Raw genomic sequence first — 15,764 nt, 5'->3', positions numbered from 1 at the left:
GAGAGGTCAGAGGGTGGGCAGAAGGTGCATTAAAAGGGAATAGACTTGAAGGATGCCATAAAACATTTAACCGGTTGCACGCTACTGGATGTATGTGGAACAAAGCATTCATCAAGGAGTGCCTCATGTCACAGCTATGACACTTTGAAATGCTACTGAAATATTGCCACTTCACGCAGCAGCTCACAGGACGGGGCCCATTCCATGGCTATGCCTGGATTGCTGTGCCCAGAATAACTCTTCCAGAGACAAGATGCTGAAGTGCAACTATTATGTATCACGCTGGGTGTGCAACTGTTTGGGAGGTCCAGCAGGTATTTCTTCAAAAGAGGAATTTTTTTAAGTTAAAAAATTCTTAAAATTAAAAGTAAGCCACATGCTACTTTTCCACTGGGGGGTGGGAGGGTAGAAAGGCAGGGGTCGGGTTGAGGGAGAAATAGCTTGTGTCATTAATTCAATGTATAACACATAGTAGAGAAAGTGATTTAAAAACCCTTCTCAAAACCATATGTATTCAAAGGATATGAAATCCTCCACTCAAAAGATCTCATTTTAAAAATAATGTTGAGGTTATTTTAGTTGAAACTGCTACACTTGTTCTCACAATAATCAAAACCTGTTATCTTGGTCCTTGCAATATCTCTGACTCACAGGCTAATGATGAAAGTGTCTCTCACATAAATCAGTTGTTTTTTTAAGAGGCGTAAATCATGAACTTTCAGTGCAACTTCATCTTGAACATTGCCTTTAAAGAAAGCCAAGCTAGTGATTAACTTTTAAAATACAGTATTTTATCTTCTGGTAATGCATGGAAATTACAGACACCCATCAAGAAATATGTGAACCTAGTTTCTTTTGTTGTATGGTAAATTTACAACTGACTTCTATCAAAAACTATACTGAGCTTGTTTGGCAAAATACTGTAAACTCATCTCCAATGTATGCTAGTCAAACTGTGTCATAAAGATTTCAAGTGAAGCAATGTTGATTTGAACATCTCTGTGACTAAGCTACCTCCTATTATTTTTTCTTTGCTTTGGCACCATCCGTCAAGCAACACTTCTCCATTTGGAGGGATTTTTTTGAAACAGGTATCTTGGTAATCGTGTGCAAGGAATGTATTTTCTAAGTTAAAGGCTTCTTATATACTAGAAATCAACTGAAAATCAAATTCATCCACTGACTTCAATGGAATTGATGCTGTAACTGACAGTCTTTGTACAAGGCAGTTTGTCTTAAAGGTGCACAAAGCTTCTGGTGGATATGAATGTGGAATAAGGATGTGGGCCCCATCGAATCCTCCATGTGCAAATATGATAAACACCCAGCAAATACAGGAGAGATGAATATGACAAACAGGAGTGCAGGCTCAATGATATCATTCCACTGAAGTGTAAGCCACATTCACAAAGGCTCTATGTAGTTGTATAGCTCTGTACAGATGTAACACCAGTATTTCATATGCTCCTTTGACCTTGGTGTGGCTACAATTTAGGTCTAAGCAGAGAATTATATATGCAGTAAACATGAATTATTTTTAATATCAGTGCTGGCATTAACTGAGGCATCATCAATATAATTAATAATGGAAAAATTGCATATTACTGACAATAGGTGTTAAGAGTCTCATTCAGTATTACTACAAAGGATAACTTTGCAGGACACAAGAGAAGTGTAAACTGAACCGTTAACTGTAGATAAACATGGACATTGAAAAATCTCCCAGGAACCAAAAAACTATTCTTAACATCAAAACAGCATCTGGCCAACCACACACCAAGCAACCTCCCTCAAATTCTCTTAAAACTCACTTCTTCCAGTTAATCTTTGATGCCAAATTTTTCAAAATGACCTCCAAGATTTTGGCTAGGAAGACAGAAAGTTGGACTGAGACCCCTGTAAAAATGTGGCTCCCAGTCTCTCCCCTTTTCAGGGCTCTTCATGCTACTGGTATGTCTATACCAAGGTGCTGGAGCAATTTGTACATTGGGGGTGCTGAGAGCTATTGAACCAAACGGTAAACTCTATATGAGATGGAAAGCACTTCAAGCCAGGGAGTGAGGCAGCTCCCCCAGCACTCCTAGTTCCAGCACCTATGGTCTGGACCATATTATCTCTTTCTCTCTCAATTAGATTACAAGGGCTTTTGAGCCAAGGCAGGGGCCCATTCTTCCCCTATGTTGGTAAAGCACTATTTACTCTTATGGAATATATAATAATGGTTCTGATTCCGCTATCTTTGTGCACACTGAGTAGTGCCTTGCTATCAGAGTAGTCCCAGTGAGCTTATCAGAGCTGTTTGTATAGCAAGGCACTACTCAGGCCGAGTAAGGGTGGCAGAATGCAGCCCTATATTGGAGAATAAATACCAAACCTGAGCCTTTCTTCTTACTGTCACTGAGGCTGTCTTTTTTGTTTTTCCAGCTGTAGACCTTATTCTAAAAAGTTAAAACATAATGTTTTAAATATTGTCCTGGAAAGGATGCAACTGATGCTGCACACAAGAGCAAACACAAGGAAAATATAATATTCCACAAACCGTCCTTTGTTTATTTTTATTTTTTAAATAATACTTTAATGATCTGCTGTTTGCAAGCCGCTTCACTGCCTTCACCTTGCATTCTGGGTGATTTGGACTGTGTGTACCTTAAAAAAGGTCTCAGACTTGGCAGATGTCTCAACTTCAGAAGGACTCAAACTAGTCAAACATCTGGCATCTGTGTTTGCTACAGCCACAGTGAGTTGGCTTATCTGGGCTAAGTAGTGCAGGGTGTACATTATACACATGAGGCCAGAGAGGATCTATAGGAGCCGGTTACCATGGCTGAGTGTTGGATTGGCGTCAATCCCAACTGGAAGAAAGCTCTTGAGTTTTAATCCTGGCTCTGCTGCTGACTCACCATGTTGCCTTAGGTAAATCATGGGCCCAGATATTTTTAAACTGTCTTCTAATTGTGGATGAATATCCACAGCTCCAAATAAGGTCAAAGGGAGCTGCTGGTTCACAGTATCTCTGAAAGCCCAGGCCCTATGTGTATAAGTGTTAGGGACCCAAAAACGGAGGCACCCGGAATTAGAAGCTACTATTTTCAACAGTTTTAACATCTGTAAAATGGGAAGAGTAACTATTATCTTGCCTAATTCACCAAGACATTGTGAGGATTCATTAGCTATTGTTTTTCCAGTACTTTGGAAATAGAAAGTGGCAGATAAGTGCTTAGAATGAGAAGCTAAACACACTCTTTTCCTTTTTAGGTCGCCACTGTGAAGTCCATCAGATGACTGGAAACTACATGTGGGACCCAAGTACAAATACATCTTTTGACATTGGTGTGAATAAAGAGAGCCTGTTACCTCTTTGGTGGAATGGATCGGAGCCTTTGTGGGTCACCATGACGAAAGCAAAGAAGAAAGTTAATATGTATTACTGGCCTGGTTAGTATCTCTAAATGCAGTTCCTCAAAACCACCATCTAATGTTGCATCTTTAAAAATTATGGACAGCTATGTAGGATGATTCTTGAATACCTTGCAGGTATGAAATGGAAACAACAATTGCAAGTAGGTTTTTTAACACTCACACATGGCAACTCTATTTAATTTTTTAACATTTTTTATTAAAATATGCACATGCTAAAGATTACATTAGAGTAACTATTAACGCTTTAGCTTACAAAAACAACAGGAAATAACTGAACCTTTACTTTTAATAGGAAATGCTCAGTCTGCCTAGGAAACACATATGGTGTATAGAGTAAGAACAAGCACTTTTCATTGCCTCCCAGCATTGACACTCTGGTTACCTTTTCCAGACCTGAAGAAGAGCCCTGTGAAGCTCAAAAGCTTGTCCCTTCCCCCAACAGAAGTTGGCCCGATAAAAGATATTACCTCCCCCACCTTGTGTGTCTCATATCCTGGGACCAACATAGCTACAACACCACCACAAACATCATCTCTATCAGATGGAAATGTTACATATATGCACCATGGGCAAGTTACAAATACACATATGCAAGGCACTTAACTTTTCACTTCTTGACTTTTTATCATTTTAACACTGTAGTCCAAGCATTGCATTAACATACTTTTATATACGTATACTTTACTAGAGGATCACTGTCATAGGTCTCACCCCCACTTAGAGCTGTTGGGTTCCAATATGGGGACCTGCATGGATTTACCTAAACTTAAATCCTAGTTTAGATCTGGTAAAAGCTGCCACCACCCAATAATGTATGTGTATTGGGACACAGTCCTTCCCCAAAATCCTTGGGGATCCCAAGAGCCCCAAATCCATGGAGTTCTTACACCCAGGAGAAATAAACCGTTCCCCCCTGCTTCCTCCCCCCTCCCTTTTCCTAGGAGAGATACCGGGATCCAACTACAGAGGGATGCCTCCCTCCTCCCCTTTCCCTGAGAATCCACCCAAGGAAAGATCAACCAAGTTCTTAACAGAAAAGATTTATTAAAGAATAAAAAGAAAGTAACTTGTCTCTGTAATCCAAGATGGAACAATACACAGGGTCTAAACTTATTAATCTCTGGAGAGAATCCCCCCTCCTTTCTTTCTCAGTAAAAGCAAAGTAACAGCAAACAGAAATAAAGAATTTTCTTCAGCAAACACACAATTGCAAATGTAGAAATCAAATTATAAGACTAATCCGCCTTTCTAATTAATACTCACTATTGGATAGTAGGAACTACTCCAGGAGAACTTGGAGACATGACTGGCCTCTCTTAACTCCCAAGAGAGACTCTAACAAAGAACACAGACAAAGGCTTCCCTCCACAGAGATTTGAAATTATCTTGTCTCTGATTGGTCCTCTGGTCAGGTGGTCATCAGGTACTGCATGTTAACCCTTTACAGGTAAAAGAGACCTTAACCCTTAACTATCTGTTTATGACAATCACACATCAGAATCACAGAGTTGGAAATCTTCAGGAGAAGCTGACCCACTTGTTCAGGCTCACTGCCACTTTATCTCATCCCATCACACCACACATGTGCCCAGTCACATCCTCCTAGCACAATGCTGCATAACACCATTCGAGAGAAAGGACAACACTTCACAGGAACAGACAGAAATGGCAACACAAGATGGTTTATATTCCACATGCTAACAGTCAGAGAAATTAGCCAAATCACTGCTATGTTACTGAGCAAAGCAGGAAACTTTGTATTGAAACATTCCTCCGTGGGCCCAATTACGCAAATATTTGCTACCAGCAGCAGTGCCTACTTTCTGAGCACCTAAAACCAAAGCCTATTTTTATGGAAATGCACTGTGGAATTTAACAGGTATGAAACCAATAAGCTTCTATAGAAATGTAACAGTCATCTATAGAAATTGCTCTAAAACCTATAGAATTTAATAATTTTTAAAGGCTTTTATTTTTTTAAACACCCTATAGAATTTTATAGCATGGATATAATTCTCTTAAATTCTATAGGAAGGATAAAAAACCTATGGAAATCTTATCATTTTCTATTGCATGCCACAGGACTTTTCCCTAAGGGAGACCTCTACCATTTCTTTCACTCTATGATGAGTGTGTTGTTTTTGAGCAATGTTCTCTGAGGAAGAGATGGACATGGGACATATATACTATACCCAGCAGAAAACTAAAGGATTTTGGTGTGTACCTACTTTTTTCCATTGATCATGCTGCATATCCTGGAGAGTTAGTAGTGCATCTACTAATGTGTTTTACCTGTGGCACCTGCTGCTAGGCAGTATGAGCGAAATCCTGTCCCTACTGAAATCATGGTGCGTTTTGCCATTGACTTCAGTAGTGCTAGGATTTCACTCACAGAGTAGGATTGCTATAATATTTCAATTATCTATAGCCCTTACAGCAGGCATCTTAGGTGGAGTTATTATGGCAAAGCGCTTAAGCAGATGCTGAATTGTAAGCATATGAATAGTCCCAATGAAAACATCTACTTTAACGGAGGGGCCAAGGTGACCCTTAAGCTAATAGGATTCTATAGAAAAGTAATAGGGTTCTATAGAATTCACTCCAAATAAAACAGGATATAATAAAGAATGAGATTTTTTGAACCATTTTATAGAATTCCCTGGTAGGGTATAGAACGCTCTTTTAAATTCAATGGAGCTGTTAACATTAAAAAGTAGGGCTGTCAAGTGATTAAAAAAATTAATCCTGATTAATCATGCGATTAAAAAAATTAATAGCGATTAATCGTGTTGTTAAACAATAATAGAATACCATTTCTTTAAATATTTTTGGATGTTTTCTACATTTTCAAATATATTGATTTCAATTACAACACAGAATACAAAGTGTACAGTGCACACTTAATATTTTTTATTACAAATATTTACACTGTAAAAAACAAAAGAAATAGTATTTTTCAATTCACCTAATACAAGTACTGTAGTGCAATCTCTTTATCATGAAAGTTGAACTTAAAAATGTAGAATTATGTACAAAAAAAACTGCATTCAAAAATAAAAATGTCAAACTTTAGAGCCTACAAGTCCACTAAGTCCTACTTCAGCCAGTCGCTCAGACAAACAAGTTCGTTTACAATTTGTAGGAGATAATGCTGCCTGCTTCTTATTTACGTCACCTGACAGTGAGAACAGGCATTTGCATGGCACCGTTGTAGCTGGCATCACAAGATATTTATGTGCCAGATGCGCTAAAGATTCATATGTCCCTTCATGCTTCAACCACCATTCCAGAAGACATGCGTCCATGCCTACGACAGTTTCTGCTCGATAATGATCCAAAGCAGTGCAGACCGATGCATGTTCATTTTCATCATCTGCAGTGGTGCAAGTAGAAATAATTTCTTGCCGGTACTGCAATCATGGGAGGGACACAAAGGGGGGAGCAAGTTACTTCCCCACGTTACCCTCCATCTGACTCCTCCCTGCCCTACCCCCAGCCCAGGGTCCCCCGCTCTCCCCGTCCTCTCTGATACTCCCCTTTACATATATATATTTATGATAAAAACATCATCATGCTTAACTACTTACTGTCCTCCCCAAATATGTAGTATTCAGTCTGTTTGTACGGAATATGGAGTTGGGTGAGGAGCCATTTCAGCATATGTATGAATTATTAAAAGACAAAATTTAAGTAGAACTGTATCCTAAGCTGCTCTATGGCATTGTACCCAAACACTGCATTTCAATGGGGGATTCAACTTCCTTTATAGGAACAGACTCCTCAAACTCTTACCAGACCACAAAAGTGGTCCATAGTCATGCAAATAGTCCCATGGTCTTCAATGGGATTGATCAAATGATTAAGGGTTTACAGGATTAGGTTCCAAGTTTGTAAATTGTTCTGGATTAAACTGACAATGCCTGAGCTGTCAGATCAGAAGGAGCTTCATTCGAATAAAGGTGGGCAGATGTGTGATAAGTCTTAGCTCCATTGCTAAGATAAGGAACATAATTTCAGCAAAGTTCTTGGCAGATTCCTGAGGCAGCTGGCTGGTTTAAGGTTGTCAGTGTCTGCAATTATAATCTTCACTTATAGTTCTCTCATCCACAAAGCTGGAAAATGAGGCTTTTGTTTTCTTTGTTTGCTACTCCAGTTCCAGTTAACAAAATGCATGTTACAATAGTTTGGCTGCAACGAAGAATTCTATGTACACTGGGGACAACACCTGATTCCCATCAGGCTGCAGAACTGGGCTGACAGAATCCAAATATCATCTGGTCAGTGCAAGCAGAGGCATTTGTCTTATGATTTGGACTTGATGTGATGCAGTATGGATGCCATGGATAGTTCAGATCAACGGGGAGAAACAGAATAAAAATCACTGTTCAAACACCTTTCGTCCCCCACACCTCTCCCCTCTTGAGGACTCCTGACCAATGTAACAGCACAATACATATGATAACAAACTTAAACAAAGCCTTTGTTTAAGTTTGTTAGCATATGTTTTGTGCTGTTTAAGCCATATAAAGAATGTCCTCCCTAGCTGTGTTCTGCTCCTTTAAGGAGCAGAGTGCTGATCCCACCCACCCCTACCCTCCCGGGGAAGGGAGGGAAGCTTGCCCCAAGTCTTTCCGCTACCCCATACCTGCTAAAAATCTCTTGCCGGTACTGTATATTGGAGGGTACCACCCTACTTGCACCCCTGATCATCTGAGTCAGATGCCACCCACAGAAAGTTGATTTTCTTTTTTGGTGGTTTGGGTTCTGCAGTTTCTGCATCGGAGTGTTACTCTTCTAAGACTTCTGAAAGCATGCTCCACACCTCGTCCCTCTCAGATTTTGGATGGCACTTCAGATTCTTAAACCTTGGGTCGAGTGCTGTAGCTATTTTTAGAAATCTCACATTTGTACCTTCTTTGCATTTTGTCAAATCTGCTGTGAAAGTGTTCTTAAAACAAACAGGTCATAATCCAAGACTGCTATAACATGAAATATGTGGCAGAATGCGGGTAAAACAGAACAGGAGACATACAATTCTCGCCCCAGGAGTTCAGTCAGAAATTTAATTAAAAAATATTTTTTTAATGAGCATCATCAGCATGGAAGCATGTCCTCTGGAATGGTGGCCGAAGCATGGAAGGGGGATACAAATGCTTAGCACATCTGGCACATAAATACCTTGCAACACTGGCTACAAAAGTGCCAAGTAAACTCCTGTTCACACTTTTAGGTGACATTGTAAATAAGAAACAGGCAGCAGTATCTCCTGTAAATGTAAACAAACTAGTTTGTTTTAGCGCTTGGCTGAACAAGAAGTGGGTCTGAGTGGACTTGTAGGCTCTAAAGTTTTCCATTGTTTTGTTTTGTTGTGCAGTTATGTAACAAAAAAAAATCTACATTTGTAAATTACACTTTCACGATAAAGAGATTGCACTACAGTACTTGTATGAGGTGAATTGAAAAATACTATTTCTTTTGTTTATCATGTTTACAGTGCAAATATTTGTAATAAAAATAATAATATAAAGTGAGCACTGAGCACTTTGTATTCTGTCTTGTAAATGAAATCAATATATTTGAAAATGTAGAAAAAATCCAAAACTATTTAATAAATTTCAATTAGTATTCTATTGTTTAACAGCACGATTAATTTTGTTAATCGTGATTAATTTTGTTGAGTTAATTGCATGAGTTAACTGCGATTAATCGACAGCCCTATTAAAAAGGTACAATTTTCTATTAATTTCTAAAAGATTTTTCTATAAGGTGAATTATCCAGAAATAGGGAAAGAAAGAAGGGCTGGGGCAGACAGATACAGAATGGCGGCAAAGCAGAAGTGATGGTTTAAAACTACTAAGGGTGCATGTTCCATACAGTTTTTACACTCAGGATTATGTGATCTCCCAACATTTGATTTTTGTTAGGGTATAAGTATGGGGCAACTTTGCTTAGCAGTGGATAGTGGATCTTGGAAATTTGTTGCAGGTTCTGATCAGTAAAAATTTGGGATGCTGTAACAGTCACAGAGAGGTAGGCCAGATTCATGGTGCTGGGAGATACAATTTGCCTTCTGATCAATAATAAAGACTAATCCAAACAGACATTCATATACAAAACAAGTGTCATCTAGCTAACAAGCAGGACTACACTTTCCTCATAAGAATCAGACCATTATGAGACATGAATTTTGGGTCTAAAACATGGAAATATGAAAGGGAGGATGCTGAAGTTATGTATGAAGCTCAGTGTTCAAGAGAAGTTAGTAATTAAGAACACAGAAAGCTGGAAAGTCACCTGTTGTGAATAATCATCTATCACTTAATCTGTGAGGATGCAAAAAATAAGAAAGCTAAAATGCAGGCAGAGTTTATTTGAGTGGAATCATAAAAGCAAAAGTATCCCCACCAATAGGGCTCATAATTGCTGTCTGTGTTAAAACATCAGTGTTCTAAGCATTTGGTTTTATGGAACATTTGCTCCTTCCTAATCACTACACAAAGAGGCGTGTTTCAGGGATGAGCAAACACAATTTATTAAGCAGTTTCCGTTCTCCCAGTCTTTATCCATGGGCGAAATATCATTTATCATTTAAATGATTTGCTGCTAAGTAATGTACAGCAAATTGTACTGTATCTGAAGTGAAATGTATGGCCCTATGTACCCACTAATTCACTTTGAAGCACTGATGTTCCAGTGGACCATGGCGCTTCAGAGGATTGCTACTGTATTTTAGCTGTAGCAGAAACATGGCAGTAAATGGATTAAAGTTCTCTTTCTTCTTTTCTCAGTGAGTTATGAGGTGGATTTTAACCAATAACCCTGTAGCTACCCAATTTGTTAGGTTTGTTTTAAGTGAAGTATAGAGGCCTCTATTTTAAATGCAATAAAAAGAAAAAACAAAACATAACACCATTTTCCATTTAAACAAGATATTTTCCAGACCTTTGTGCAGGTCTGGAAAGTTTTCAGACCTTTGTGTTATGACACTTAACGTCCAACTGTTAAATCAATATTTAGAAATGCAAGTTAGAAATGACAGAGGTTCAAGTTTCTGTGTCAAATAAAGAAAGATGCAGAATAGCATCTATATCATTGTGAAAGGGGTCCTCGTTTCTGCCCGAATCCCAGAAGTTCAGTATTTTAAAACAGCAGGTCAGTGCTGTGCAAAATGGTGCAACAAAAATATCTGAAATTAGAGCTGTGCATACAAAGCAAAATTTCTTTTTCACAATCAGTTGAATTTTAAAACATATTCACTTTACCTGGTTTTGCACATTTCTTATGTTTGCTTTCCATTGATAGAGTGAACAAGTTTACCAGCAGTTATGATCATGTATACAGTGAATTTTAAGTAATTACTGAGTGTTCATAGCAAGAAAATTATGATTTTGTAAGAAGAAGCCTGATTTTAAATTATGTTCAAGAAAGAGGAAATAAAAACATATCATGTGACTTTGGTGTCTCATCTAAGCAGCCTGAATTTCAAATATTTAATACTCAATGAACTGCTCACATACAGACCAAGAAGTAGTACCAGAAATTATTTCTGTCTGTAACTACCATATCATGGTGATCACTTGGCAGTCTAGAAACAGCTAAGAAAGAAATCTGAGCAACTAAGTTACACACAGCCCAAGGAGGTTAATACTGTAAACAAAAAATTAGAAAATAACTCTGAAAAACTACATTTGAGAAAACTGCAACCTGTTTGAAGACAATATGTGAACAGAAAAAGAGGCTAAATTAGTCAATTGAATATATTTGTTATGCATAATTAGTCATCCTACCTGAAACACTCTGACTCAAAGTTGAGCCTGTTTGGATCTGTAGTTCTAGATCAGGCCCATTACAGAGATAGGGCCAAACCACAAAATTCCGGTCTGGATTTGGATCCAGTCTTCTCCTAAATGCAAGGGGCAAAGGAGAAGTTGGATCAGAAGTTCCAGTTCAGGCCTGCCTCTGTATAACACTAATAACACATGCCCAAACATAGGGAGATGCTATCCTCCATGATATTTGAGATCAGCTGCAGCCCAGTGCTCTTCTGCCAGTAGCTACTGGAGGCAAGAAGCTTTCAGTGAAGCACTGTTAGCTACTCTGAAAACTGTTCTGTCCCTCGGTGAGCCAGAGTTCAAGTTAGTCAGCCTTCAGTGCATGAGATGAGGCTTCCTTGTTTGATCAAGCATTTGCTTGAGGTTGGGTTAGATAGGTAATGGGTGTCTGGCATGGAAATAATGGGGGTTGTTCACTGTTGCTCTCAGTTACATGGATCATTCAGTGTTTTTATTGTTATGTAAATATACTTAGTGGCTGTATTATGGGCCCAATATTTAAGTATAAATTAAATCCAGTTACAGATAGAATAGACAAAAATGGAGAAAAAGCTCTTGCTAATAAAGCTAAACGGATTCAGCCCTTAGCAGTCTATACACTTCTGAGACAAGCCAAACTTTTAATTACTCTATTCAATATAGGCCAGCAGCCTTAAAACCACCACCATCTAAGTACACAGGACCAAACATCAGCAGGGACTTACTACAACAGCCGGGCAAATACTCATTTTTTTCGTTTATTGGCAATTTCAAAGAACTGGGAAAGAACAAAGTTCTGCTTAGATTTTGAGCATTTTTAGCAATTTTGAATCATTTACATTAAATTATAGGAAACTGTGAACCAAAAAAAGTAGTTTTGAACAGGAAAAAAAAATCAGTGTTTCATTTACAAAATGTCTAACTAAAATGTTTCAGTGGGGTTTTTTTGTGGGGGGGAGTAGGGAGTGGGGGAGGTTCAAGAGGATTAATTTGGCAAAACTAACATGAACTTGTAAAACATTTTGGTGTCACTGATCTGCATTTTTTTTTTTGCTGAAAAAATGCTTAGGTCAAAAAATTTTGTCCTGCTTTATTGACTACCTAGACTTCCTAAAGCACATCTCTGTGCTACTGCTGTAGAAGACTAGTTAAAACAGAGATGGAATCTACAGCCTATCGTATGGATTATGCCATTCATCAATTCTAAATAAGTGTACCTACCATGAGGCATACGGCCACACCACACATGTACCTGGTTGATGGCCATACATTCAATTCCTATGGGTCAGTGAAGTGTTTGTAATTCCATGTGATAAATACACTATAGTGAGGAATGCATCAGAAATGCCTTAGATTAAGGCTAAATTTTTCAAGAGTGGTTGTTTAAAACTAGGCTTCTAAATTCATATTGAAGCATGTAAATAAGTTGCCTGATTTTCAAAATTTGAGCACTAACCAATATCAGTTTAGTTCAATGGGAGCTGCTAGGGGCTCAGCACTTTTCAGCTTCTTTGCATAGGCACTTAAATAAGGATTTAGGAGCTTAACTTTAGGCACCCACTTTTGGAAATCTTGGCCTGAGTAGATAGATCACAATATGTCAATAACGTATTAAATTCAGCATACTGATCTTGAAGTAATATCAGAATTGTAGGACAGAAAGGGCCCTCAAGAGGTGATCTAGTCTAGTCCCCTGCACTCAGGGCAGGACTAAGTATTATCTAGACCATCCGTGACAGGTGTTTGTCTAACCTGCTCTTAAAAATCCCCAATGATGGAGATTCCACATCCTCCCTAGGCAATTTATTCCAGTGCTTAACCACTCTGACAGGAAGTTTTTCCTAATGTCCAACCTAAACCTCCCTTGCTGCAATTTAAGGCCATTGCTTCTTGTCCTATCCTCAGAGATCAAGGAGAACAATTTTTCTCCCTCCTCCTTGTAACAGCCTTTTATGTACTTGTATGTGATCCACAATGCCAAAGGATTCATATCTACAGCTATGGAGAAGCATCAATGTGCCAGTATAGCCTGCTTTATTTGGGTATTTTGTATTTTTCCTTGCAAACCAGCATTATGAGCTCAACCAGGCTGAGATTTAGACAAATGGCTTTTTTTGAGAGTCCTATTAAGCAACTATCAGAGGGGTAGCCGTGTTAGTCTGGATCTGTAAAAGCAGCAAAGAGTCCTGTGGCACCTTATAGACTAACAGACGTATTGGAGCATGAGCTTTCGTGGGTGAATACCCACTTCGTCGGATGCATGTCATGTTAGTCTATAAGGTGCCACAGGACTCTTTGCTGCTTCTATTAAGCAACTGTGACTGTGGTCGCTGGAGAGGTCACACTGAGATTGCTCAACCAGGGCAAATGGAAATGAATAGGGCAGACGATCCCCAAACTGGTGGTTTATTCTATAATTAGATTTCACCAATCTGCAGGGGTAATCCAGCGTAGCTCTGGAGACCTCAGTCTTGTGACTTAGACTTTCCCTGATAAATTTTAAGCAGATCTGAGATAAAACAGGATCAGGCCTGACTTCCTTTATAGCTGAAACAAGTTGTGGTCACAGCAGGGCTTCCTTGGCTGAAGAATAGGTAATATATATTGTTGCTTTGAAGCTAATCCCTGTTTCCTAGACATACACTGGTACCTAGTTGTATCCATTAGGCAATTAACCAAACAGTTCACAGGTAGTCTACTACAAATGTCAAAGAGGAATGAAAACAATAATATTATTACACCTCAAGTCCAATATAAATGATAATATCCTCTTTTGATCTTTGAATCAATAGAATACAGTAATGAAATAGTATAGACAGGAACAGAAGTTTAGCACTTATAAGATAATTAGCAGCTATAGGTTTACCTACAAGATACAGATAAACACAGACAAATACAATTAGTATCTATTCTTAATTCTCCAACAATATAGGCCTACATTTCAAGGACTCTAGTCTATTTAAGATGGCTTTACTAACTATCTATAAGGAATGGCCCTGTTTTAGCATTTCAATACTCTTCTAATATGTCCTTAAGGGTTGTTTTCAGGTCACGTAGGCTGCTGGTTACTTAACCCTCGCTGGCTCAGCACCATAGCAACATAAACAGTGCTGTGCATAGGTGCCGACTCCATGGGTTCTCTGGGGTTGGAGCACCCCTGGGAAAAAAATGGTGGGTGCTGAGCACCCACCGGCAGCCACCCTACCAGAACCTCCTCCTCTGCCCAGCACCTCCTGCCCACCGGTGGGCCCTGCCAATCAGTGCTTCTCCCTCCCTCCCAGCACCTACCACCTGCCGCAGATCAGCTGTTTCGGGACATCAAGAGGCGCTGGAGGGGTGGGGGGAGGAGTGAGGGCACAGTGTGCTCAGGGGAGGGGACAAAACTGGGTGTGGAAAGGGTGAGGAAGGGAAGAGGCAGGGTAGGGGCAGAGCTGGAGTGGAAAAAAAGCAGGGAGGGGTGCAGCCTTGGGGGAATGGAGGGAGTGGGGGCAGGGCCTGAGTGAAGTACCCCCCAGCAGATTAAAAACTCAGCACCTATGGTGTTGTGTAACCTTATTTCTTCCTACAACAGAATCCAGCTCCCAGCATTCCTTAAAGCATAGTTCTGTAATCCCAAAGGTTTAGCAAAGTGGCCCAAATTGTGGCAGTTTCAGAGTGCTGCTAACACCACTTTGGTAGAAAAATACTCTCTCTTGTTGACCTAGCAATACCTCAAAATATTTTACTACATATTAGTCTGAATAAGAGAAGACAGAGGGGACATGATAACTGTTTTCAAGTACATAAAAGGTTGTTATAAAAGGTTGTTATAAGGAGGAGGGAGAAGAATTGTTCTTAACCTCTGAGGTAGGACAAGAAGCAATGGGCTTAAATTGCAGCAAGGGAGGTTTAGGTTGGACATTAGGAAAAACTGTCAGAGTGATTAAGCACTGGAATAAATTGCCTAGGAAGGTTGTGGAATCTCCATCATTGGAGATTTTAAGAGCAGGTTAGACAAACACCTGTCAGGGATGGTCTAGGTAATACTTAGTCCTGCCTGAGTGCAGGGGACTGGACTAGATGACCTCTTGAGGTCCCTTCCAGTCCTATGATTCTATGCAATGAAGCCAGTTTGCAAAAGATATCTCTCTCTCTCTGTATTCTGGTAATATCCCAAGAAGTATATATTGCTGTGGCTCCCGAGGTGTTTAAAGGTAAATTGCATGAATTTTGTGTTACTGAGCCGTACTCTTATAAATATTAATGTCACCCACTAGTGCAGTAACCAGACATAAAAAACTTGCTCTCCTGTGTTAAGAGCCCATGTTCTCCTATAGGATATGTTGCCACAAGTTGTATGCCAGAAAACACATTGTATTTTACTAGGAAAGGCTGCAGGTTACTAAGAGAGTTAATTGACTTAAACTGTTTTGATAAGAACCTCTAAGAATGAGATCTAACTGTTCCATTCCAGTCTCACATAGTAAAATATATTTTATGGAGGGTATTTTTATGGTAGGTGTTGTGTTTAATTGGAAAGTCTACTTTAGGAA

At 39.2% G+C, this 15,764-nt stretch overlaps 1 protein-coding gene across 2 annotated transcripts in view; it reads left to right on the top strand.

Annotated features, from left to right (window-relative positions):
• Positions 1-15,764, top strand: part of ENPP6 (ectonucleotide pyrophosphatase/phosphodiesterase 6) — a 57,666-nt gene that overhangs the window by 24,971 nt on the left and 16,931 nt on the right. For both annotated transcript variants that reach the window (XM_045019913.1, XM_045019912.1), the window contains exon 2: positions 3,256-3,435. In XM_045019913.1, coding sequence (XP_044875848.1) covers positions 3,279-3,435 — 157 coding nt within the window. In that variant the 5' untranslated portion in view covers positions 3,256-3,278. The remainder of the gene's footprint in view (positions 1-3,255; positions 3,436-15,764) is intronic.

Source organism: Mauremys mutica, chromosome 5 (assembly GCF_020497125.1).
Source record: "Mauremys mutica isolate MM-2020 ecotype Southern chromosome 5, ASM2049712v1, whole genome shotgun sequence".
In the NCBI taxonomy this organism is placed as follows: domain Eukaryota; kingdom Metazoa; phylum Chordata; order Testudines; family Geoemydidae; genus Mauremys; species Mauremys mutica.
Note: the sequence above shows the minus strand (reverse complement) of the source record. Positions and strands in the feature narration are given on the sequence as shown.